At 44.8% G+C, this 24,213-nt stretch overlaps 1 protein-coding gene across 2 annotated transcripts in view; it reads left to right on the top strand.

Moving 5' to 3' along the window:
- LOC138575469 (phospholipid-transporting ATPase IK-like) overlaps positions 1-24,213 on the top strand; it is a 1,193,252-nt gene that overhangs the window by 674,754 nt on the left and 494,285 nt on the right. For both annotated transcript variants that reach the window (XM_069649486.1, XM_069649487.1), the window contains one exon: positions 10,573-10,671. In XM_069649486.1, the coding sequence (XP_069505587.1) occupies positions 10,573-10,671 (99 nt within the window). The remainder of the gene's footprint in view (positions 1-10,572; positions 10,672-24,213) is intronic.

Below are 24,213 nucleotides of genomic sequence, written 5' to 3'. Positions count from 1 at the left end.
GTTTACTTAGAGTGATGGGGAGTGAGCGGGAGATGTTGGTATGAGAACAGTTATACCGAATGGTGTCATAGTATCTGTGTTCTAGTTGAGTGGTGGTGTAAGGGAGAGAGTAAGCGTGGGGTGTGGTATGATGTATTCCCTGCATTCCAAAGCATATTATGTACATCACGCAATTCTGTGCGGACAGGTTGGTTCTATGCATTTTTGCGCAACTTCTAAATGCAATTGGGTACACTTCTAAATGCAATTGGATACACTTCTAAATGCACTTGGGTGCAGTTCTAAGTTCGGCTTTCCTCAGAGAGGCTATTGGTCACAACTTCTAAATCCAATCGGGTACACTTTTAAATTCAGCTTTCTCAGAGAGGCTATTGGGCGCAACTTCTAAATGCAATTGGGTACAGTTCTAAATGCAATTGGGTACAGTTCTAAATGCAATTCGGCACAACTTCTAAATGCAATTGGGTACAGTTCTAAATGCAATTCGGCGCAACTTCTAAATGCAATTGGGCACACTTCTAAATGCAATTGGGCACACTTCTAAATGCAATTGGGTACACTTCTAAATGCAATTCGTCGGAACTTCTAAAAGCAATTCGGTGGAACTTCTAAATGCAATTGGGTACACTTCTAGATTCAGCTTTTCACAAAGAGGCTATTGGGCGTAACTTCTAAATGCAATTGGGTACAGTTCTAAATGCAATTCGGCGCAACTTCTAAATGCAATTGGGTACACTTCTAAATGCAATTGGGTAACTTCTAAATGCAACTTTCTCAAAGAGGCTATTGGTCACAACTTCTAAATGCAATTGGGTATACTTCTAAATTCAGCTTTCTCGGAGAGGCTATTGGGCGCAACTTCTAAATGCAATTGGGTACACTTCTAGATTCAGCTTTTCTCAAAGAGGCTATTGGGTGCAAATTCTAAATGCAGTTGGATACACTTCTAAAGTGCAATTGGGTACACTTCTAAATTCGGCTTTTCTCAGAGAGGCTATTGGTCACAACTTCTAAATCCAATTGGGTACACTTCTAAATGCAACTGGGCGCAACTTCTAAATGCAACTGGGCGCAACTTCTAAATGCAACTGGGCGCAACGTCTAAATGCAACTGGGCACACTTTTAAATGCAATTGGGTACACTTCTAAATGCAATTGGGTACACTTCTAAATTCAGCTTTCTCGGAGAGGCTATTGGGTGCAACTTCTAAATGCAATTGGGTACACTTCTAGATTCAGCTTTTCTCAAAGAGGCTATTGGGCGCAAATTCTAAATGCAGTTGGATACACTTCTAAGTGCAATTGGGTGCACTTCTAAATTCGGCTTTTCTCAGAGAGGCTATTGGTCACAACTTCTAAATCCAATTGGGTACACTTCTAAATTCAACTTTCTCAGAGAGGCTATTCGGCGCAACCTCTAAATGCAATTGGGCGCAACTTCTAAATACAACTAGGCACACTTTTAAATGCAACTGGGTACACTTCTAAATGCAACTGGGTACACTTCTAAATGCAATTGGGAGCAACTTCTAAATGCAATTGGGCGCAACTTCTAAATGCAATTGGTTACACTTCTAAATGCAATCTTAGGCTTCTAAATGCAACTTTCTCAGGGAGGCTATTGGGTACAACTTCTAGATGCAACTTTTCCCAGTCAGGCTGTTGGGTAAAACTTCTAAATGGACACATAGGCTATAGGGTACACTTCAAAGTGCAACTTTTTCAGAGAGGTTATTAGGCAGAACTTCTGTGGTGTCGCCACCATAGAGTTAAAGAGAGGAACAGTCCTCTCTCTTTGTTTGTTAGTTGTTTGAGTGGGCTGCGCCCCACGCAACAGGAAAGGGAGGGGTTACCGCCCAGCGCGGCAGTTATGTTTGGAGAAATAAAGTGTAGGACGTGTTGCACCCCAGCTCCTGTGTCAGCCTGTTTCTTTGGGGCCGAGGGACGCATGAGAGCGTGAGGAGGTCCACGCAGGGACACTACATCTGGCGACGAGGCGGACACGCGCCCCGCTGTGCCAGTCACCTCAGGTCGCTGCGGCCCGCGGCGCCTCTGCCCTCCGACAGCCGAAGATAGAGGGTCGGAGCGTGAGTCTTCCCACCGCCGGAAGAGGCCCCAAGCGCACATCCCACGGGTGGAGCAGGAGTTGCAGCTCCCCGTGTGCCAACATTCCGGGCGGAGGAAAGAGAAGTCTTTCTCCCGCCGACGGCACCAACGCCGGCAGGCGTGCAACCAGCGCCGTGGGTGGAGCAGCGGCTCCCCGCACCGCGCATCCGGGCGGTTGAGGAGCTCTGGCCTCCCGCCAACGGCAGAGGATCACCAGACACATCGTGCCCACGCTGCACTGCAAAAAAAAGGGTAAGCAATAACCCCAGTGCAGGCAGTGAGTCCAGAGGCACATCTGCAAGGCCTCATAGGGCCCCACGTAGCCACCCATACCTGATTTGACACGAGGAGAGTGAATCCCCTCGGACACAGCGCCACATAGTGGCAGTCAGATGTCACCACACTTGCAGACACTAGTCAACCCAGATCAAGCCCATGAGTGGCTCCGGTGAGGAATCACCTACCGCCACAGCGACCCCAGCCCGCAGGGCATCACTCACAGTCCCAGCAACACCAGCACATGAGGAGGGATCCTCCGTCCCAGCGTCCTCGCACAGGAAAATGACGGACAGCCTTCTGGCCCAATTGCCAGCAAATTTTGACCTCACAGAGACAAGCACCCTGGGGTCAAGGTGGAGAAGATGGCTGTGAGACTTTGAAGTATGCCTGAAGGCAGCTGGTCCACTAGCGGATGAACAAAAACTAAATCTTCTAAATCATGCGGTTGGCTCCAATGTACGAGATATCCTTGAGGAAATGCCGGAAGACACCATAGATTCATACATCAAGCTAAAGACATCGCTCACAGAGTACTTCACACCCCACACAAACGTAGACTACGAAAGGCACATATTCCACACTACCAAGCAAAACAAAGGAGAGTCCATAGACGCATTTGTCATGAGACTGAGATCAAAAATGAAGCATTGTGACTTCAACAACTACTCGAATGAGGAGGCCCTCAGGTCACAGATCATAGTGGGGTGCGAAAGTGCGGAATTCCGGAAGAGACTACTACAGCAGCCGAGGAGTCTAGAAGAGATCCTGCGCCTAGCGAGATCTGACGCTGCCCTTGCAGCGCAAGTGGAAGGCCTGGACGACATAAAGATCACGCACGGCAAGCAAGAAAGCATCCATAAGCTGGAGGCTATGGCAAGAACCAACCAAGACCCTTTCTGCTACAGGTGTGGCCACGAGTATCCACACGAAGGAACCTGCCCGGCCATGGGACAGACGTGCTCCGCATGTGGTGGCGAAGACCACTACAAGTCTGTATGCCTGATTTTTCGCAGCAGAATGAGAGGCGCCAACAGAAACGGGAAGCTTTTGATGGAACCAGAACAACACCAAACCTCCCGCTACAATAGGGCAGCGCACCACTTCCAGGAACAAGGGCGGCGCCGTCCTCACGACGACCAACCGGAAAGAAGGCAAGAGAGGAGAGAATGGAGGGAGAGCAAAGCCACTCAGCCAAAAGCGAGGAGACGACCCAGAAGATATGTGAGATGCCTCATAGAACAATCACAATCAGAGAGTGTGTCAAGCGCATCCTCAGAAGAGAGATCCCGCAGGCCGGAAATGCAACAAGAAGCACCACGGAAGAAGGGATATCTATATGCTCTTGGAAATGACAAGGCCAAAGAACACAGCCCGATGCTAAGAATACGAATAAACCAAACAACGGCAGAATTCCTAATAGATAAGGGAGCAACCGTGAACGTGATAAGCGAAGAGGTATACCAAAGCATACCGAACGCCCCTCGCCTACAGCCAGCAAGAGCCCTCATCTATCCCTATGGCTCAAAGACACCCCTAGCCTGCAAAGGGTTCTTCATGGCATCATGCCAGTACAAAGAGCATACGAAAAGCATCCCCATGCACGTGCTAGAAGCCGCCACCGAGAGTGGATGCATCTTGAGCTATCGGTCAGCCATAGAGATGGGGCTCATTCACATACTATACCGCCTCATGGTGCACAAGTATCTAGACCCAACAGCAAGCATCGATCAAATATTCCCGGCACTATTCAAAGGCCTAGGAAAACTAAAAGGAAAACAAATTGAACTTCACATCGACCCCCACGTCACTCCAGTAGCCCAGCATTACAGGGGCATCCCCATCAACATTCAACGGCAAGTTGAAAACGAACTAACTAAGTTACTAGAAGCCGACATCATTGAGCCCGCGGAAGGCCCTACACCGTGGGTCTCTCCCATAGTACCAGTACCCAAGCGAGACTCTCCAGACATTAGGATATGCGTAGACATGAGGAGACCGAATGAAGCCATTCTAAGAGAACGACACCAAGCCCCCCGGATAACGGACATGGTACATCTCTTAAATGGGGCGACAACGTTCTCGAAGTTAGACCTAAACAAAGGCTACCACCAGCTGGAGCTCAGCAAAAACTCGCGATACATAACAACATTTGCCACCCATCTAGGTTTATTCCGTTACAAGCGACTCAGTTTCGGAGTATCCTCAGCGGCCGAAATTTTTCAAGAAGAGATCCACAATGTCATCAAGCATGTGCCCAACTGCTTAAACTACAGCGATGACATTCTGGTGTTTGGCCAAACTCAAGAACAACATGACGACACATTGATGAGAGTCTGCATGGCCTTAGAAGAAGCCCAACTAACACTCAACAAAGAAAAGTGTGAGTTCCGCAAGAAGACACTCAGATTCTTCGGACACATATTTTCAGAAAAGGGCATGACACCAGACCCCGAGAAAGTCAGTGCGCTCCGTGAAGCTGAACCGCCTACAACAACATCAGACCTCAGATCATTCCTGGGGCTCGCAAGCTACTGCACAAGATACATATGTGACTTTGCTTCCATCAGTGAACCCCTGAGAGCTCTAAACAAATTAAACACTGAGTTTGTGTGGTCAACCAAATGCCAAGAAGCATTCCAGACCATCAAGGACCGTATCTCAGATGACCGATACTTGGCGTACTTTGACCCCAAGAAGACAACAGAACTAGTTGTAGACGCCAGTCCCGTTGGGCTGGGTGCCATTCTCACGCAACTGGATGACAAAGACGGAGGCGGGAAACACATAGTATCTTACGCCAGTCGAAGCCTATCAAAAACCGAACAAGCCTATTCTCAGGCAGAAAAGGAAGGTCTGGCAGTTGTCTGGGCCTGCGAGCATTTTCACCTGTTCCTATACGGAAAACCTTTCACAGTGGTGACGGATCAACAGGCACTCACTTTCATCTACGGCAACCCACAAGCCAAAATGCCACCAAGGATAGCCCGATGGGCACTCAGGCTGCAGGATTATCGATTCACCATCATACACCGACCAGGGAAAGAACAAAACCCCGCGGATTTTCTTTCTCGACACCCCAAAATAAAGAGCGAACCCGAACAATCTATTGCTGATCAATACATCAGATAGGTCGTCCACAGCAGCACCCCGCAAGGACTCGACACAGAACAAATAACGAGAGAGTCCAACGCAGACCAGGGAATACAAACCATCCTGAGGTGCCTTGAAACAGGAAGGTGGAAACATGCAAAACAGATCCGAGAGACAATGAATGAGGAAACCAAACAAGACATTACGTGCTTTTTGGCCGTAAAAGAAGAACTTGCAAAATCAGAGGAAGGACTACTACTAAAGGGGACAAAGTTAGTAATACCACGAAGCTTACGCCAGAAGGTGCTAGAGCTAGCGCATGAAGGACACCGGGGAATTGTGTCCACAAAAAGGATGCTGAGGCAAAAGCTATGGTTTCCCAACTAGACGTCTCGGTGGAAGAACTATTAATTAACTGTCCCACCTGCGCCATCGTAAAGCCTCACACAGTCCCGGAACCACTAAGAATGACCACACTACCAGAAGGAGTTTGGGAAGAGACCGCAGGCACCCGATCATGATGGACAATACGAAGAGGACGCGGAAATGAGAACAAGAGACTCCCTCATGAAGGAACACATGAAGGAAGCGGCCGACCGCAAGCGCAGAGCCAAAGAGAGCGACCTGGCACCAGGGGACATGGTCGTAGTCCGACAGCAGCAACAGCGCAAGAATGTGACTCCGTTCAATGAGGAGCCACTCATCATCACTAAGAAAAAAGGATCGCTCATCACGGCCGAAGGAGATCACCGGTCCGTAACGCGAAACTCTTCGCACTTTAGAAGGATGCCTGGTTTTCATCATGCAAAAGGGCCAAGCACATGTGACTCGTTCTCCCACTGGGACGCCCCCTATGAGGGAGACAAGGAAGATTCCGGAGATGACGTGACACCAGAAGAATGGATGGCACCCTCTACAAGCATGGATCGCCGTCCACCGAGAACCAGGAAAAAGCCTACTCGTCTCATTGAAGAAATGGGCTGAGAACGCAACTGACTGTTTAGTGATGGGAGGGTGTGGTGTCGCCACCATAGAGTTAAAGAGAGGAACAGTCCTCTCTCTTTGTTTGTTAGTTGTTTGAGTGGACTTCTAGTTGCAACTTTTCTCAGAGAGGCTGTTAGGCATAACTTCTGAATACACACTGCACACATGGCGAGTCTTGTGGACTGGAAGGCAGAGTCGACAATTGGAACGAAAGAACCGAAGACGAGCTGGAAGAGGACAGCTGCTGCAACCACTGGACCGTTGGTTTGCCCGGTGAAGCCCTGCTGCAGGTCCGAATTGCCAAACTCCATTCGACAGAGAAGCTCCTTCAAGGACGGCTTCTTCCTTTGAGTCAGTGGGACCAATCAACTCATAAGACACCTCGATACCAATCCCAAGGCTGGTTAGGTTTAACCTGGGAGAGGGACACCAGTTTGTGTTCTTGAATCTACAGCTACTGGAACTGAAGTGACTCCAATTTGTTTGCTTTCTTCAACGATCCTGTGCAGGAGTCCCCCAGACGTCCTCCCTCTTGCCCCCACGACTGAGGATCAGGAACAGCGGGATCTGCAGGAACTGCCAGGAACCACGGCTTCAGCAACATTTGTTTTCTTCATACAAAGGTACTGTGCAAACCCGATTGAGAACGCCATTCTCGGGGAGAAAGTTTGTGAAACTTTCCCAACTTGGAGGCCTAATCAGCTTGTGACCTCACAAATAATTATTTTTCACCTAAACTACTTCTGAGAACTTTTGACCTCTGGTGACAACACAGGAAGTGATGTCATTTGACCCAACCCCGAGGTGACATTACGAGAAGCAATGGAACAAGACCTTTTACCCCTTGACAAAACAGGAAGCGGCATCACATTGGATTGGTCCTAAGTACACTTTGGATATGAAAGAGTTACTGTGGGGACTCATCTCCTGTGGCAGTAGGGGTTGGCTGAGCAATGAGGGTAGGGCTAAATGGCAAGTCTATGGGTCAAGTCATTGCAGGCATTGTGAAATATGTAAAACTCATGTCTAAAATATTCTATTTCATGAAGATGACTTGAAAAGTGCAATCGCATGATAGACCAACCTGATGTTATATGATTCATTCTAGTAATCTGTTGACCAAAAAGTATGAGAGTCCCTTTATTTTCCCCAACCTGAATGGAAGCTTCTTAGTTTCAGCATATAAAGTAGTGGGAGCCTAAATAAAATCTTCTGTAGGCATTACAACTGCACCTAGAAGACTTAAAGAAAATCATTGAAAGTAAATGCATGAGGTGATTGCCTGCTTGTAGTCATTTTTTCATTCACCATGCAGCTGTATCCATCCCCCGCCATCCTTCTGATCACATTATCTTCTCTTAAGGGACAGGGCGATTCCTAATTATCTACTCAATGCTGTGTTTGAAGACATCTAATTTTAATCACTTCCATTTTAAATACTGAAACTCATCAAGACATTTGGCAGAACCCAAGTACCGGGTTCCTTTTTGCTCTTTTTTCATTAAAACACATACAAGACAAAGCGGGGCATACCACTTATGATCTTGGGGTTAGTCTGCAAATGCAGGGACCAGCTGATTCTGCACCCAGGAGATCTGCCTGCTTATCCCACATGCCTCCACGGTTATCACTGTGGAGTCACTGTTGTATGGTGACTCTAGCCTGGACTTTTGGTTTCCCTATACTGGCGTATGGGGGAACATTTCTTGTGGATCCTATTTCCATGGGAATCCAGCATAATTTCGACTAACCTTACTGCCATCCTCGTCACCCTTTATGCCTGCCCATCCAGAGCACCACCCACCAGCCATCCGCCCACTTCATAGCAGAAGCGTTTGATCTTGCGTTGTTTGTTATGGTCTGCATGAAGTACAGCGGACCTCCCTCGTCCCTTATCCATGCAGTGCCGGTGCACGGATCCTTCATGCCAGAAGCAAAGTGACATGTTTGCACTCCTTGCCTACAAATGAGACCAAAGTTGCATTTTGCTCATTTTCTTTGTCTTCCTTTTATAAAGATCAAGTTGTCTCCATCATCACATCTATGATCATGTTCTTGTATGCTTGAGTGACGTTGATACAGACGAGGTAGTGCACTTCTAGCATGAGTTGTGCTGTATGTCACTTCAATGTGATGTGATCTCATATTGGCGAGGGTGGGTGTCATTACCTTCTTAAACCCACATGACTGGAGATATTACCATGGAGTGTGAATTCCCCATGCTGCCTGAACTAGGTCATGTGTGCTACTGTCACGGCATCCCAACGCGAGGACTGGGCAGTTAGGAGTCTTGATTTGTGACTTGCTTTATAGCAGTCTCCGATCTACCACTGATACACAAAACAGCCCTTTTGTACATTACATCAGATACCCTGGCCTGATTTACAAAGGTGCTTTTCCAATTGAAAAACACCTTTGTAAATCAGAAATCCCCGGTTTTATAAAGCAGGACTGCCAGTTATGTGCAAACGGGTCATAATTAAGGCTTTTGTGTTCCATTGTATTATGGGTGTATCGAATTTCGGCTTCTAGTAACTATTCGGACGAATTTCAGCTGAAAATCAGGTATTCGGCTTCGGCCGTATACTTTCCCGGAATATTTACTCGAAGCCTCAGTCCACTTTCTATGATTAGCTATCTCTCTCTGTGTTTGATTGAGATAGCTAATCATAGAAAGTAGGGACAGGCTGCAGAAGCCAAATAAGGTCTCTCTATCGGCTGCTTCAGCCTGCCCTAGCATCCTGAGGCCGTAAAGTAAATGCCCTCTGCGACCCTGTTGCTAGGGTGTAAATGGGTTTTGGCCCGGCGACCCCAGCTGCCGCATTAAAAAAAAAAAAAAAAAAAAGCTGCATCCGGGACAATGCCCCACCCATTTAAAAATAAATTCGGGTGTGTGACCCCTGCAATTATGTGGGAGTGACTCTGGGCCTTGCTCTGGCATCCCCGAGACCACCACTCCCTCACCCACAGGTACATTCAAAAAAGAAAATTCAGCTGCCCTGACAAGACCCAGTGACCCCCGCAGTTGTTGCTGGAGGGATTGTCGTCCTTGTCCTGGCAGCCCCTCTACTTGTGTTAAAAATAAAATGCAGCTGTGTGGCCGGCAGGGTGTAGCACTGGGCTCCTTTGCCCATTTAAAAAAAGAAGCAGATGGGGGGGGGCTTCCAGGGCAAGACCCAGCGACCCCCACAATTGTTGCTGGGGAGTGCCACCTTGCCTTGCCTGACCTTGTCCAGGCAGGCCTCCACATATTAAAAAAAACAAAGCTGCAATGGGCGCCACCAGGGCAAGACCCGGTGGCCCCTGCAATTGTTGCTTGCAGGGGTTGGGGGAGCAGCATCCGGGGTAGCTGCGGCTACCAGTGCTAGGACCACAGACAGCCCCCCGCCGTGCCCTTGCAAACCCCACATTGTTTTGTCTTTTAAAACTATTCCGCTCACTATTTGGCTCCGTCGAATACTTGGACCATCTTTTTGGTATTCGGCTGAGTAGTAAATTCACTATTCAGGTACAGTCCTACACTGTATGTGATGCCACAGGCATTGCCAAATTGGAGATAAAGAACTCATAATTTTCATATGTTTAGACATTCAGGTGACACAAGACCCATAGCTATCTGTATCATATACTATCAACTATTGCATTAAAGGCTAAACACTTGTTATACTACTGTGGGAGCGAATCTCCCATCATGCTGTGTTTATTCCAGAAGAACCCTTTTTGGCTACTCACTTCCTGTTCTGTCTTTTCCACCGGAAGTGGTTCCCAATGCCCGGCTTAGAGGGCATGGTGGAGTGTGTGCTCCTGGGCCCTAGTGTCACAGGAATAATTGTGAAATCCCGGTAATTCAAGATAACAAGCAGAAGAAACGTATGAATGGGACTTGTCAGTCAATGAATCTTGAAAAGGGGCACACTTGGGGGACCCCCTGTAGCTGACAATGAGAGTAAGGGCAAGTGTTCATTTTGGGAGGATGGAGTGGTGTTTCTCAGGGGAGGATGGGACGGTTGCCATTCTCTCTGGGACTTTGCTGTAGATTTAGTACAGGGGCCCATGTCTGCTCTGGTGGACCTCCAGCATCTCTTGTGACTTTGCTCTCTTGCCCTGTTTCAGACTGTTCCTGCAATCTCTACTCTGCCATGGTTTGCCATCATGCTGCCGCTTTTATCGCTGCTGGTCGTCAGGGGCTTCCGGGACCTGTTCGATGACATTGTAAGTATTGCTTGTGTTCTAGCACCAGAAGAGACATGTGCTACTTTAACTTCTCTCCAAGTCACTGTTAATTTTGGGGGGTGTTGTCTAATGGGGGGTAGAAGTTTAAAAGGAAGGGGAGATACGTGCAGGTACTGCTATGCTTTTCTTTAACCACGTTCTTTCTGTGGCACTCTTACCCTTGCTCTCTCTTTCAGTCTCACTTTTACTCTGAATCTCTCGGCTTTTATCAATTTGGTTATTCCACATAGTGTTTTTAGAGTCACATTATCACTCTGGGGTCTCTAAACCTCTTTCATTCTTTTTCTGCATTTTTTGAATTGGTGATTTCTTTGCTTTCAGTCATTCTCCCTATATTTTCCTCTTTAATTCTCTGTTGCACTCAGTGTAATTTGTCTGGCATTTTAAGCCATTCTTACTTGGGAGTCTCGGGAGGATAGCTCAGGGGCAACGCGCTCTGGGTATAGCGTGTTATAAGTAACCAATTACAATCCCTCTTTTTCTCCGTTATTTTCTAGTTGTACCAGTGCACCCTCGCTGCTTATTTCAACAATTCCTCCTCTATTCTGCTCTATTATTCTCTCTGTCACTCTCAGCGCACTATCCCTAGCTTATTCAGCCATTCTGACTCTGTTTCTCTCATTTTATTTGTAACTGTCTGTTTACTCTCTCTGGCTCTATGAACCAAAACGGCCCCCCTCTTCTTCAGTGGGGACTGAGGGATATACAGAAATTCACACAAGAAAATGTGTCCTTTGGGAATTATTGAAAACTTAGTTCTAAAGTTATGGAAGGCTAAGCTTCCTGTACCTCCAATTGGAGGATACTAGGCTGCAACCCTGTATTATTCCATATTTAAGAATAAATCAAAAAGTAAAGAAAAACAATCATGAAGTAACAATAGCTTCGCATAGCTGATGATAATGATACATGCATATTTAATCAGGATTTAATCAAAAATTACAAAAAATACAATAGCACCAAATAATAATTTATGCTTTCGTCCTTGGTTTCTTTCTCATACTTTCCCCAACACTATATATACATATATTTTTGTTTACCTTTGCTTTATTTTTAGTGATGGCCGCAGTAACGTCGATTACTTTTTTTGGTTTTGTCAGATTTTTGATAAATTGTTTTGTAGTGGTTTGATTAGATGAAGCAGTATTTTTCACATGTTTACTTTTCTTCTGCTGATTCAGCTGTGATGACATGTTAGTCATGGTTCTAACAGGTTTACAAAAGATTGTAATGTCCTTTTGTTCTTAGTTCCCAATGTTATAATTTTCTCTCCAGCACTTGTTCTGTTCCTTTTCTTCAGCAGAGTTTTTGATGTGCCTCCGTTATCTATATTTGGAGTTGGATTTGATCTTAAGGCCACTGTGTTCGTGGAACAAGAGGCCGGCACTAGTGTCTCAGTGACAGCAAATCCATCTGATATAACTTTAGGGTCACCTGTGTCAGCAGAAGCTTTCAATGTGGATCCCACGCCATTCTAGGAGGTGGCGTCATGAGTCTGAGCCATAGAGTCATTTCCCTCTAGGGGACATATTCTTAATAGGTTGTTTTCTAGCTGAAAGCCTCCAGAAGTGTGGACATTCATTGAGAGCAACCGTTAGTCTTATGCAATGAGTCGTCAACATGGTACTCATTTCATATGTTTTTTAATAAGTCAGCTTGTGAGCTAACTCTGGCGTCAAATGTTTCATAAAGTTTCGACAATGACGAAAGTGCTAAATTCATAGCTGTCAGCGTAGGTTGAAGTAAGATATATGAACAAGGCTCATGGTTGTGAGTAGGGGTAGGATTATGAGTGTGAGGCACTACCGAAGGAATATGCTGGGAAAAGGATATTAATAATGCAGAAGAGTTCTTTGAATTGTTCCCAAACATTTCCGGTGATTGTGACAGATTCGAACAATGAGTCATGTCAAGTTGTGCCTCTCGAGTTCTGGAGGCATTGTGAGTTAGTAACGGCAATGACGTGGGAATGTGAATTGGTGTAAAGGTGGGCGCGCTCAAAAGGCTAGGGTCTTTGCACGTGGGGTCGAAGTTTGTAGCCTTGATGGGTGATTCTATATTCACTAAATCTAACGTGACTGCTACAAAAGGGACGTCAGCGTGATTCAAGCCAAAAGTGGCTGACAAGCTCAAGTGATTCTGTTCATTGCCAAATCCTGCCATCACAACTGGTGTGCCGGATAGCTGTTCTAAGTGGATAATTACAGGAATTGATTGCATTGTGACGTCGCTAAAATAAGGGAGAGACGTTTTGTTTCAGGTTTGGTTTAATAGTCTCAACCAAATAAAAACGTCTGATGTCAACTGACAGCGATTGAGCTCTCGCTCGAGTCAAGGGAGTTCTGTCTTTCGTAAGACGAGATTTATGCTTGCTTGTTGAGATTTAGTAGCTTATTAACTTTAGAAAAGTTCAGACTTACTTTAAGTTATCACAGTGCAACTCAATTACATTATGATGTAACCAGATTCTAACTGGAATGTATTGATGTGCTTATTCTAATGAGAATGTTTGTGTAAGTTTTCTTTTGTATGTAAAAGCAGTTGCAGGCTGCCTCTTGAGGAGGGCGCCTGCTGTGTGTTACGTTCTGCAATACTTATAATAAATCTTCAACTAATTGTGCGTCTGGCCGTGACTTAACATTGGCGACGAGGCTAGGGCACCCTGAGGACCCGCTCGTGTTTGTTCGCCCTCGTTGGCTCCTGCAGTGCTGATCCAAGGTTCCGACGCCTCCCTCCTCCGACACAACAGGCGAGAGGCAGGCGGAGGGAGCGACTGATCCGGCTGACGTCCGCGTGAGTACTGTGCCCGCGGGTCCTGGTTGCTGCATTTGGGTGGTATTTGGTGGGTCACTGCAACGGCCCACCGCAGCCTGGCTCGAGGCCTACTCGCTCACAGAGGCTCGCGCTTGTGCGGCGCGCACCTCGGCGTGAGCCACAAAGGAAGTTCGCTACGGCACTGACATTCTCAACACGCCCACCTCACTGCGTATCAACTCGCCAGCCCTCATTGTGGCATCACGCCCAGCAGAGTGCTACCATTGGCTGGGATAAGGGCATTGTTTACTCCGGATCTCCCGTGTGACTCTCTGTACGTGTGTGGAATTTCGCCAAAGCCCATTGTCATCCACGGAAGAACTAAAATCTTGTTTAAAGGGGAACACGCTTAACCAATCAAAAGCTTGTTTTTTTTTTAGCACCTGCACAATACTGACATCCCCAATTCCGCATGTCACTGCTAAAACAAAGGGAATACAAGCAGTATTGAAGGCAGTCCAAAGGGATTTATAAAAGTGAAAGTGAAAAAGTACTGTTCATTGTTCATTTCACATTTCTTGACTTCAATTGTTTGTGGCTCCACACCCAACCACACAAATCCCAGCCTCCGGATTCTATTGTGTGCACAGAGTGTTTCTGTCCAAGACAAAACATGACCTCTATTCCACCCCCTCTTCCTTTTGTCAGCGAACCGGGCCGTCCTGTCATCCCATGGGATCGGTGGAAAGATGTATTTGAGAACTATTTGGTGGCCATGGGTGGGGACAGATTTCCCGCTGCACGGAAGAAAGCTCTCCTTCTTCATAATCTCGGCACTGAAGGGCGCAGAATTTATGATGGACTTCCTAGAAATAGAGACCTTGGAGCTGGTGATATGGATGAATACTCATTTGCCCTCAAACAACTTCGGGACCACTTTGAGCCAAAGAAGAATGTCAGTTTCGAGCGGCATAAATTCTTTCAGAGAGTTCAAGAGAAATCAGAATCTGTGGAATCATATGTTGCTTGTCTCAGATCATTAAGTTATACGTGTGACTTTGAGCAGCAAGCAGATTCTCTCATCAGGGACCAACTGGTCAGATGCACAAATAATCCAAGAATTCAGGAGAAGTTACTTGCAAAAGATATGGTCCTTCAAGAGGCAATTGAGATGGCGAGAAGCATTGAACAAACCTCGGAGTACGTCAAGGAACTCAAGATTGACAAATCAAATTCTGATCAAGCCTCGGTGTGTGTGGTGGATCAATAGAGGAGGGGTAATTCCTCTACGATAAGGAAAGGAGTTTGGAATGCAAAAGGCATGTGTTCTCGCTGTGGCAGCTCCAGACATGGAATGAATTTTCCCTCATGCCCTGCCAAGTATGCAGAATGTTTCAGATGTAAAAGCAAGGGTCATTTTGCAAATGTTTGCAAAAATAAATCAATCAACTGTGTGGAACCCAAAATGTTGAATCATGAGGAGGGTGACATCAAGGCAGGATACCATAGTCATCAAACTTCTGCCATACAAGAGATGACCCATAAACATGTGTTTCAGATTTCGGAATTGTCCACTAATACTAAAGGCCCTGTGGACACGTTCTGGATTGATGGGGTTGAACTCTCAATGAAAGTGGACTCTTGTTCACCATGGTCTATCATATCGAGGGACACATTGAGAAATGTTCTAAAACAGGATGATGCCGTTATTCTTCCCACCAGCATTAGAGTATGTGGATATGCAAACTCTGATATAGATATCGTCGGCCAATTCTCTGCAGGAGTGTGCTACAAGGGTAGAAACTGTCAAGCGACATTCCTTGTGGCGGAAAAGGGAGCTTCCTTACTAGGTTGGGAAGAACAGAAGAAATTGGGTATAGTAGTACAAGCTAGTGCATCTGTTCCAGTTACGATTGCCGAAGTGGGGGATTTCTGGACGAAGGAATTTCCTGAAGTGTTTTCTGAGGGACTTGGTTCGCCAGGTGCCATTGAAGATGAAGGCGCAACTTAAAGAAGAACTTGACAGCCTGATGGTCAAAGGGGTTATTGAACCGGTAGTAGCTACAGAATGGCTGTCCCCCATCGTTATGGTTACTAAAGCCAATGGCAAAATGAGGTTGTGTGTCGACTTACGTAGTCTCAATAGGAACATTGTAGTTGAGAGACATCCCTTGCCGAATATTTCGGAAATTCTGTCCACACTGGGAGAGCCTAAACTGTTTTCCATTATTGATCTTTCGTCTGCATACCACCAGGTCCCGTTGTCTGAGGAGTGTCAACAGTTAACTGCATTTATTACTCCGGAAGGTGTTTTCATGTATAAACGTATGCCCTTTGGCTTGGCCTCAGCGGCATCTGTCTTCCAAAGAGTGATGGAAACAGTACTTAAAGGCCTTAGCAATGTAACTGTATTTCAGGATGACATTCTTATTTTTGCCAAGAATATTGTTGAACATGACAATGCTTTAAGATCTGTTTTAATTAGACTTAAGGATGCTGGTTTAACCGTACAAAGAGAAAAATGCAGAATTGCCATGACAGAAGTAGATTATTTGGGGCACAAGATTTCTTGCAATGGCATTTCTCCTAGAAAGTCCTTGGTGGATAGCATTGTGGGTGCTCCCCAACCCCTTGATAAGGAACAGTTGCGATCTTTCATCGGGTTGGCGGAATATTATCACAAATTTGTTGATGGGTTCTGTAATATCTCGTCTCCTTTGAGAGATTTATTGAAGAAAGGTTCCAGATATGTGTGGTCGGATGAATGTCAGAAAGCCTTTGACAAAATTAAAGAGGGCATAGTAGAAGCACCCTCTTTGGGTGGGTTTGTAGCTGGAAGGAAAACGGTGCTTGCTGTGGATGCGAGCATGTTAGGGCTTGGGGCCACCCTTTTTCAGTATGAAGGGAGCATTGAACATGTCATAGCTTTTGCCTCCCGGCCACTGAGGGGGGCGGAGAACAACTACTCTGTGGTGGAGAGAGAAGCTTTAGCAGTGTCATGGGCAGTAGGCCATTTCAAATTTTTCCTATGGGGCCAATCGTTCACTGTAAAAACGGATCACAAACCTTTGGTTCAGTTGTTAGGCAGTGCCGACTGGACTAAAGGTTCGCCCAGGATATCCCGGTGGATGATTGATTTGTTGGCATATGATTTCAGGATGGTGTATGTTCCTGGTGGTGAAAATGTAATTGCTGATTGTCTTTCCAGACTACCTATTCAGGCCAGAGATTTCAAGAATGCGAATGTGGAATCTACGGTTAGTATTTGTGAAATGGTGCACAATGCGATAAGTAAAGAGGAATGGGTGTCTGCTGACAATCTGGATGAGGTATTGGGCCAAGTAAAAGTCTGGGTCAAAGCAGGTTGGCCCAGAAAGGATCTGGTGGAGAGGAAGTTTGATGCGTTTCAAAATGTCAAGGAGGAATTGAATTTGTCGGAGGACGGGTCTCAACTCAGAAAAGGGATGAGGATTATACCGCCCTATGAAATTAGATCCAAGCTAGTGGACATAGCCCACCAGGGCCATCTGGGGATGGGGGGCACCAAAAGACACATAAGGCAATCATTTTGGTGGCCAGGGATAGATAGTGAAGTGGAGAGACGTGTCAGAAATTGCAAGGAATGTGAAAAGAGTGATAAAAGTAAAGTTGTCAGAGATACCCCGTTAAGGCCGGTTAGTGTCCCAGCAGAGCCTTGGAGGAAGTTAGCAGTGGATTTGATGGGACCCATTCAGGAATTAGGTGAAGATTTCAAATACCTCATTGTCCTAGTAGATTATCACTCAAAATGGGTTGAGTGGAAACCTATAAGGGAGGCAACTACTTCACAAATGATCACTTTCTTTGAGGAAGTGTTTTACAGGGAGGGGTTTCCCTCGGAGCTCATCTCAGACAATGGGGTCCAGTTTTGTTCGGACATGGTGGAATGGTGGAATTTTTTAATAGATATGGTATCAAACATTACAGGACGGCATTGTACCAACCCAGAGCGAATGGCTTGGTTGAAAGAATGAATAGGTTCCTTAAGGGTGGATTACAGTTGTCCATGGCATCGGGATTGAAGTGGCAGACGGTTCTTAGGGAGATGGTCTGGAGCTACTGTGTAACCCCACACTCTGTTACTGGTATCTCACCTTTTTCATCTCTCAAGGGTAGACACCCTGGGACAAGGCTGTGTCCAGGTTGGCTAAACCTAGCGAAGAGTATACATATTGACAGAGAAAAAGTCATGGATCTAGTTAGGGAGACTCAGAATGAGTACAAAGTTCGTTTGATGCAAAAAAGTCTACTGGAGGAATGATTTGGTCTATTGGGGACTGGGCTTACATCAAAAATCCCAGAGTATCTCCTAAATGCATTACCAGTAAATTTATTGGTCCCAAGAAAATTGCAGCCATAAGGGGGAATGTTGTTATAATGGAGGGTGGTGAATGTTGGGCAATGTCTAGACTTGCCAAAAGCAATAAGGTTGTTAGTGAAGGAAGTGAGGAGCCGGACCAGAATTTGTCTTATGAGGAAGAAGCTCTAGTGCCTGGATCTAATGCAAGTAGAGTAGTGAATTTTGAGTGTGACCGCAATATTAACACTGATAGTGGTGTGAAAGCAAACAGACTCAGGAACAGACCAACTAAGTTTAATGATTATTACTTGGGTTAAATGCTCCTGTTTAAAGGAAGGAGATGTGTTGAGATTTAGTAGCTTATTAACTTTAGAAAAGGTCAGGCTTACTTTAAGTTATCACAGTGCAACTCAATTACATTATGATGTAACCAGATTCTAACTGGAATGTATTGATGTGCTTATTCTAATGAGAATGTTTGTGTAAGTTTTCTTTTGAGGAGGGCGCCTGCTGTGTGTTACGTTCTGCAATACTTATAATAAATCTTCAACTAATTGTGCGTCTGGCCGTGACTTAACATTGCTTTTAAGCAGAGAGCGCAACGTTTCAACTTTAGTCAGCATATCGGTTTTGAGCATGTGGTTAATTGTTTTCCGCTTCAGCCTACAAAGGACGGTACAAGTAACGCTGTACAAACAGGAAGGAGCTCACGCCTCGTACGTAATAATGTGCGTTCGTGTGCATCAAGCAATCAAGCGTGAGAATGTGATTATAAGAGAAAGTGGGTAGGACACGAAACTCACAGCAGTAAAGGATTAAGATCTGATCCACACCCACCATCCCAGCCTAAGACAGCCACCGACAGCCCTTGCCAACAGCGCTTACCCAAATGCATGCGCGCAAATGTGCGCGGGCTCGCTGTAAAAAGACTTCTGGGTAAATGGGTGGGGTTTTCACTCTGCAGCTAAACAAAACCTAACAAACACGTAAAACACAAGTGTAAATGCACAATTTAAATGCACAATTTAGCTGTATAGCTTCAAGTCCTTAAGTATGTTGGTGTTCCATATGGAAACCGTACTGTTTAGATGTGTAATTTAGGTGTGACGAAAGGGTCCAGGGAGCCACACAGCCACAGCCAGTCCTTGCCAACAGCGCTTACCCAAATGCATGCGCGCAAATGTGCGCGCACTCGTTGTAAAAAGACTTCTGGGTAAATGGGTGGGGATTTCACTCTGCAGCTAAACAAAACCTAACAAACACGTGAAACACAAGTGTAAATGCACAATTTAAATGCACAATTTAGCTGTATAGCTTCAAGTCCTTAAGTATGTTGGTGTTCCATATGGAAACCGTACTGTGAAGATGGATAATTCAGGTGTGACAAAAGGGTCCAGGGAGCCACACAGCCACAGACAGCCCTTGCCAACAGTGCTTACCCAAATGCTTTCATAAAAAACTTTCATAAAAACATTTGTCAGGCATCAACTTGAGAGCAATTCATTAGGCTGAAAGATACATCACACTTTTTTGCAAAGCACATTGCATTTAAAGGTTACTCAATAGGAAACAAGCAATCCCTTGCATGTCAATTCATGTTGTCATAGACATTTATTCTTACATTTCACTTCATTTACAAACCCAAAACGTTTTCTATCAATTTGATCACAGCGAATATCACTGAGTAATTTTCGCCAATTAGAAACAGTTTCCAGCATTCATCCACAGATAGAGTTCTATATTGCTTGGCAACTTTGATCATGTGTTTCTGTCTCGTGGAAGTAAGCATATTACATTCTGTTATCAGATGTTTGATTCCATTTTTACACTCCTCTTGCAAAATCGGCAAGAGCAGGACATTTTATCATTCAGTTTCCTCACACTGAGTACTTCCATAGTAGGTAAAATGTTCAGTCTTAACTGCATGAACAAGTCACGATATTTGGGGCCTGCAAAATTTTGAGAGATATCTCGGAAGTTGGTTCCAGCATCTTAATTTGTGTTCCAAATTCAGTGGTAATTTATAAGTTGACCTTTTGCTTTGTGTATCAATCCAATCTTGCCTCTTTATCTAGTTCAACACTTTTGAAGGGTCCATTATTAAAACTTCTTCAGATACCTCAAAATCAATATATTTGAGCCAGTCTGCAAGCGCATCCTTCTCTCGGTGAATCACTTTTTTAATCCCTGTCCCTCATAGGTTCTCTTTCAGACACTCTTGGACGTTAACCCTTTTATACAGACACATGTATGTTGTTTTTCCGCTCTCTGACTCACGCCCTCACCCTTTCTCATCTACTCACTTACACTCTTTGTTTCTTGTTCACACTCGCTTCCTTCTTTCGCGCTCCATTTGCTCCTAGTCAGTTATGCTCTCTCCCTGCCACTTTACTTCTTTTTTTGCCCCCGTTCAATTATTTCCCTTTCTCATTGTTTCTGCCCCCACTCTCTTCTCTCACTTTCAATCTTCGCCTTCTCTTTATTGCCCCCCCCATTTTCAAGCGCATATGTGTTTTTCTCCCTCTCTCTTGGTCTAGCTCACATTTTCATTTTGCTAGTTCTCACAAGGGTCTCTTTTCAGCATTCACTTCAATGCAAGTCCTCTTTTCACGTGTCTGGTCTTGTATAGCACAACTGCTGCCCAGTGGTGGCTGGTTTATTTTTAATTGGTGGGGTGTAAATATTTCCCACCAATTTCTGAGCACGTCCGAGCATAGTGAGGGAGCCCACACCAACGACGTAGAGTTCGGGGTGTGGATGGTTCTGCCCTCACGATTTTCTTTTGAATAATTGGCTAAAATGGTACATTATACAGCACATTTTCTGTGAAAAATAGGGTACAAAGCCAGACACCTTGCAATCAGTTTTGCAGGTTAACTCATAAAAAAATAAATAGATGAAAGTCATCAACAGTGCAAGGGGGTATTTACCACTGCGTTTTCATGATACCTTCCACCACAATAAATGCCAGTATAAAAACATTATTACCCTGGCTATGGCCATACATTTCTATGCAGGCAGCACCAATTTTGGACAGCATTCATATATAGAAATATGCATTTGCTTAGTGCATAATGCCAGTATCCCCCTCTTAAGAACATACTACTGTTGACTTGGTCATTAAAAATGTCATGCGAAAATAAAATAAAAAGTCCAAACAGTCTTCATGAAAACAAACCTGCATAGTCACGTCATAACACTTAACCATGGTTGCTTTACCATTAATGACCAGAAAATAATTCTATGCCACAGAAAGAAATCATAGCTAGACTGGTTGCATCAACATATGCCAGTCTAGCCACGTAATAACAGATATCAGGCTTACTTTATCATAGATATCCAAAAATAATACCCTGTACCGATGCCTCCTCCAAGCCCCAGCCTTTTCAGATACGCACACCCCACTCAATCATTCACACAGGACCGATGAGAACACTTACCCAGATACACACATTCACAAAATGTATATACTCATTCAGATACATGGATTCATATACACATTCACACCATTCATATACACATTCAGATACATACATTCATATGCATATTCACACCATTTATATACACATTCAGATACATATATTCATATATATATATATATATATATATATATATATATATATATATATATATATATATATATTCAGGGATTGGTAGATTACTGTGCAATACATTTCCTCAAAGGAGAATTTCTTGCACTTTTTGCCACATACATATGTGGAGAGAGGGTTTAGGGGTAATAATGAATGTCAGGTGTTTAAGGGTGGGCTGCGGGGGTCACCCCCACATATATATGAGGCAAAATTAACCTGACAAAATAAATTGATGATTCTTCGTACGAGGAAATGTATTAGACCAAATCAGCCTAAACACCTATTCACACCATTTATATACACATTCAGATACATTCATATACTATTCACACGATTTATATACTCATTCAGATATAAACATTCATGTACACATTCACACCATTCATACATCTTCTTTCATTCATTCATACAGCACTCACCAGAACAATTACTCACACAGACACATTCATTCAGCAACTGATTGCAAGCTCCATGTAATATAAGTGTCCATCTATCACAGAATGGCACTTTTCTTAATTTACACAGATCTCAGAATCAGGCTCTCATATACACATTTACAGCATTCACACATCCAAACAGTTTCTTTCGATCATTCACACAGCACCCACCAGACCACCTACTCACATAGACCCACACATTCATAAAAACATATACAGCAATCACACAAGCAGTCACACACGCATACAGCTTCTTTCAGTCATTCACACTGCTCCCATCAGAACACAAAGATACACTGTCAATCACACAAATGCAACATTTCTTTTCATTTTAAAAACTTACCTGAGCTACAGCAGTTTTCTTCTCTTGGGCTTCCCCCTTTCCCCAGAAGTTATCATGTTGGGGGAAGACGGTCGGGAGACGCCCTTGAACCCGCCACCTGCCTTTTCTTGTATCAGGCAGAGGGCAGGGTCAGAATTCTGACCCCACCCACGGCTTCAGGCAGAAGGAGAGGTGAAAAGCCTTCAGGATGCTTCCTGCACCAGAGTGTACAGCACCTTAGACGGATCCTGAAGGGTGTGGCATCACACGTGGTCTCCTTAGTACCTATCACAGAGCCCAATTGTTAGTATGTAACCCTATCACAGCAAGAACTGAGGCCTAAATAACAGCTTATCACATTGTTGCGCCGCGTCAGTTTTGTGGGGTTCTCATCAGACTTTAAATAGTTCACAAAATAGAGTTTCTTATGTAAAAGTACTGCTTAAATTTCAATTTTGATCCAGTAAAATTGAAGTTTCCAAAGTTAAGGCCAACACGTGTTTCGACTCTACCGGTCCTTGTCAAGGCTGATCAATTTCATACAAAGAAATAAAACAAGTTTGTAACATTGCAGTTACAAAATGATCACTGTGCACATGTCCAGGGAAAAGCAAACCAATTTTCCCAGTGTTATGTGTATATGAACATGTAATGGTACACCATGTCATTTTTCGATGGTTGCATGTTTTGCCCGAATTAAAAGATCATAACATTACTCCATGGTGTATTCAAGGTTACTGGAAAGAATAGGGGGAGAGAAAAAAAGGGAAACAATATAGATTACCCCTGCTATCTGCACAGGGAGTATTAATTCTATTAAAGACTAGGAGGCGAGCATTATGCTTCAACTTCTTTAATTCACTAGTCTTCAGAAGTTTCAACAAACTCAAAAACCATAACAAAACACTGAAAAATCAGTCTGAACATACTTTTCTTCGTTAGAACTACAATCCCCATAGTCTCTGTAGTCCATCTCACTCCTTGCTCAGATATGACCACATCCTGCCCTGAGCTCCTCCTCCCTTTTACTCGCTCTGAAAGTCACACAGCGAACTCCACCTGCGAACTCCACACTAAGTCCTGCAACAGGCAATGACTTGAACCACTCCAAACGAAATGTCGAACTTCCTCGACCCAGGCGACTACCTCTGCTAGTCTCCTACATCAATTATTCTTCTGCTCCTCTCCTAGGAATAAAAGAAATCAGAAAAATCAGGGAGGTGTCCATGTATTGACGATATCATCATATCATTATCACATACTATCATCCAATATTATGCTCAATACATTACTCGGGTGGGAATTTAATGCTCGCCTCCTGGTCTTTAATAGAATTAATACTCCCTGCACAGATAGCAGGGGTAATCTATATTCTATGACAAGACTCGAGGCAAGCATTATGCTTGTTCAAAGCTCCCCAACACTGTGACCGCTAAACCCTCGGTTGGCTTGAAATAGAATTCCTTAAAAGTTCGATCATTCGACCAGTCTGCTGCTAGCATGATATCTCTAAGAGAAACCCCTGTCTTAAAAGCTTTAGATGCCATAGCTCCGCGCACTGAATGCGCTCCATACTTCCCCACATCTATACCTGCCGCTTGCATGATCTCTTTCACCCATCTGGTAATGGTCGCCGTGGATACCCCTTTGAGAGGCTTCCTGCGCGCTATAAGCAATTGCCTAGCGTTCGCTGCTCTGAATTCTGCCGTCCTGCACTCGTACTCCTTCACGCAGCCGGCTACACACCACTTAGGTCTACTCGGAAAATATGGATAGTGGACGGAAGATGTCCCAGTCTTAGTTCTCCCCACTATTGTAAAGGATACTCTAGGGCTCTTACGTCTGACACGCGTTTACAAGATACTAGACACAGCAGCATTGCCAGCTTACCTGACAGTTTCTTTAGTGACAAATATTTGTTGCTTGGCCAACTTTCCAGCAGTTTAAGCACAGACATCACATCCCAGATTGACTTATATCGAGGCTCTGGGGGTGCCGAAAACTTGACTCCCCTAATGAGTCGAACCACTGCTGGGTGTTCTCCTGCTGGGACGCCCTTGATAGGGAGGTGCCCTG

This window comes from Ambystoma mexicanum, chromosome 1p (genome assembly GCF_040938575.1).
Source record: "Ambystoma mexicanum isolate Mex_15411 chromosome 1p, UKY_AmexF1_1, whole genome shotgun sequence".
Taxonomy (NCBI): domain Eukaryota; kingdom Metazoa; phylum Chordata; class Amphibia; order Caudata; family Ambystomatidae; genus Ambystoma; species Ambystoma mexicanum.
Note: the sequence above shows the minus strand (reverse complement) of the source record. Positions and strands in the feature narration are given on the sequence as shown.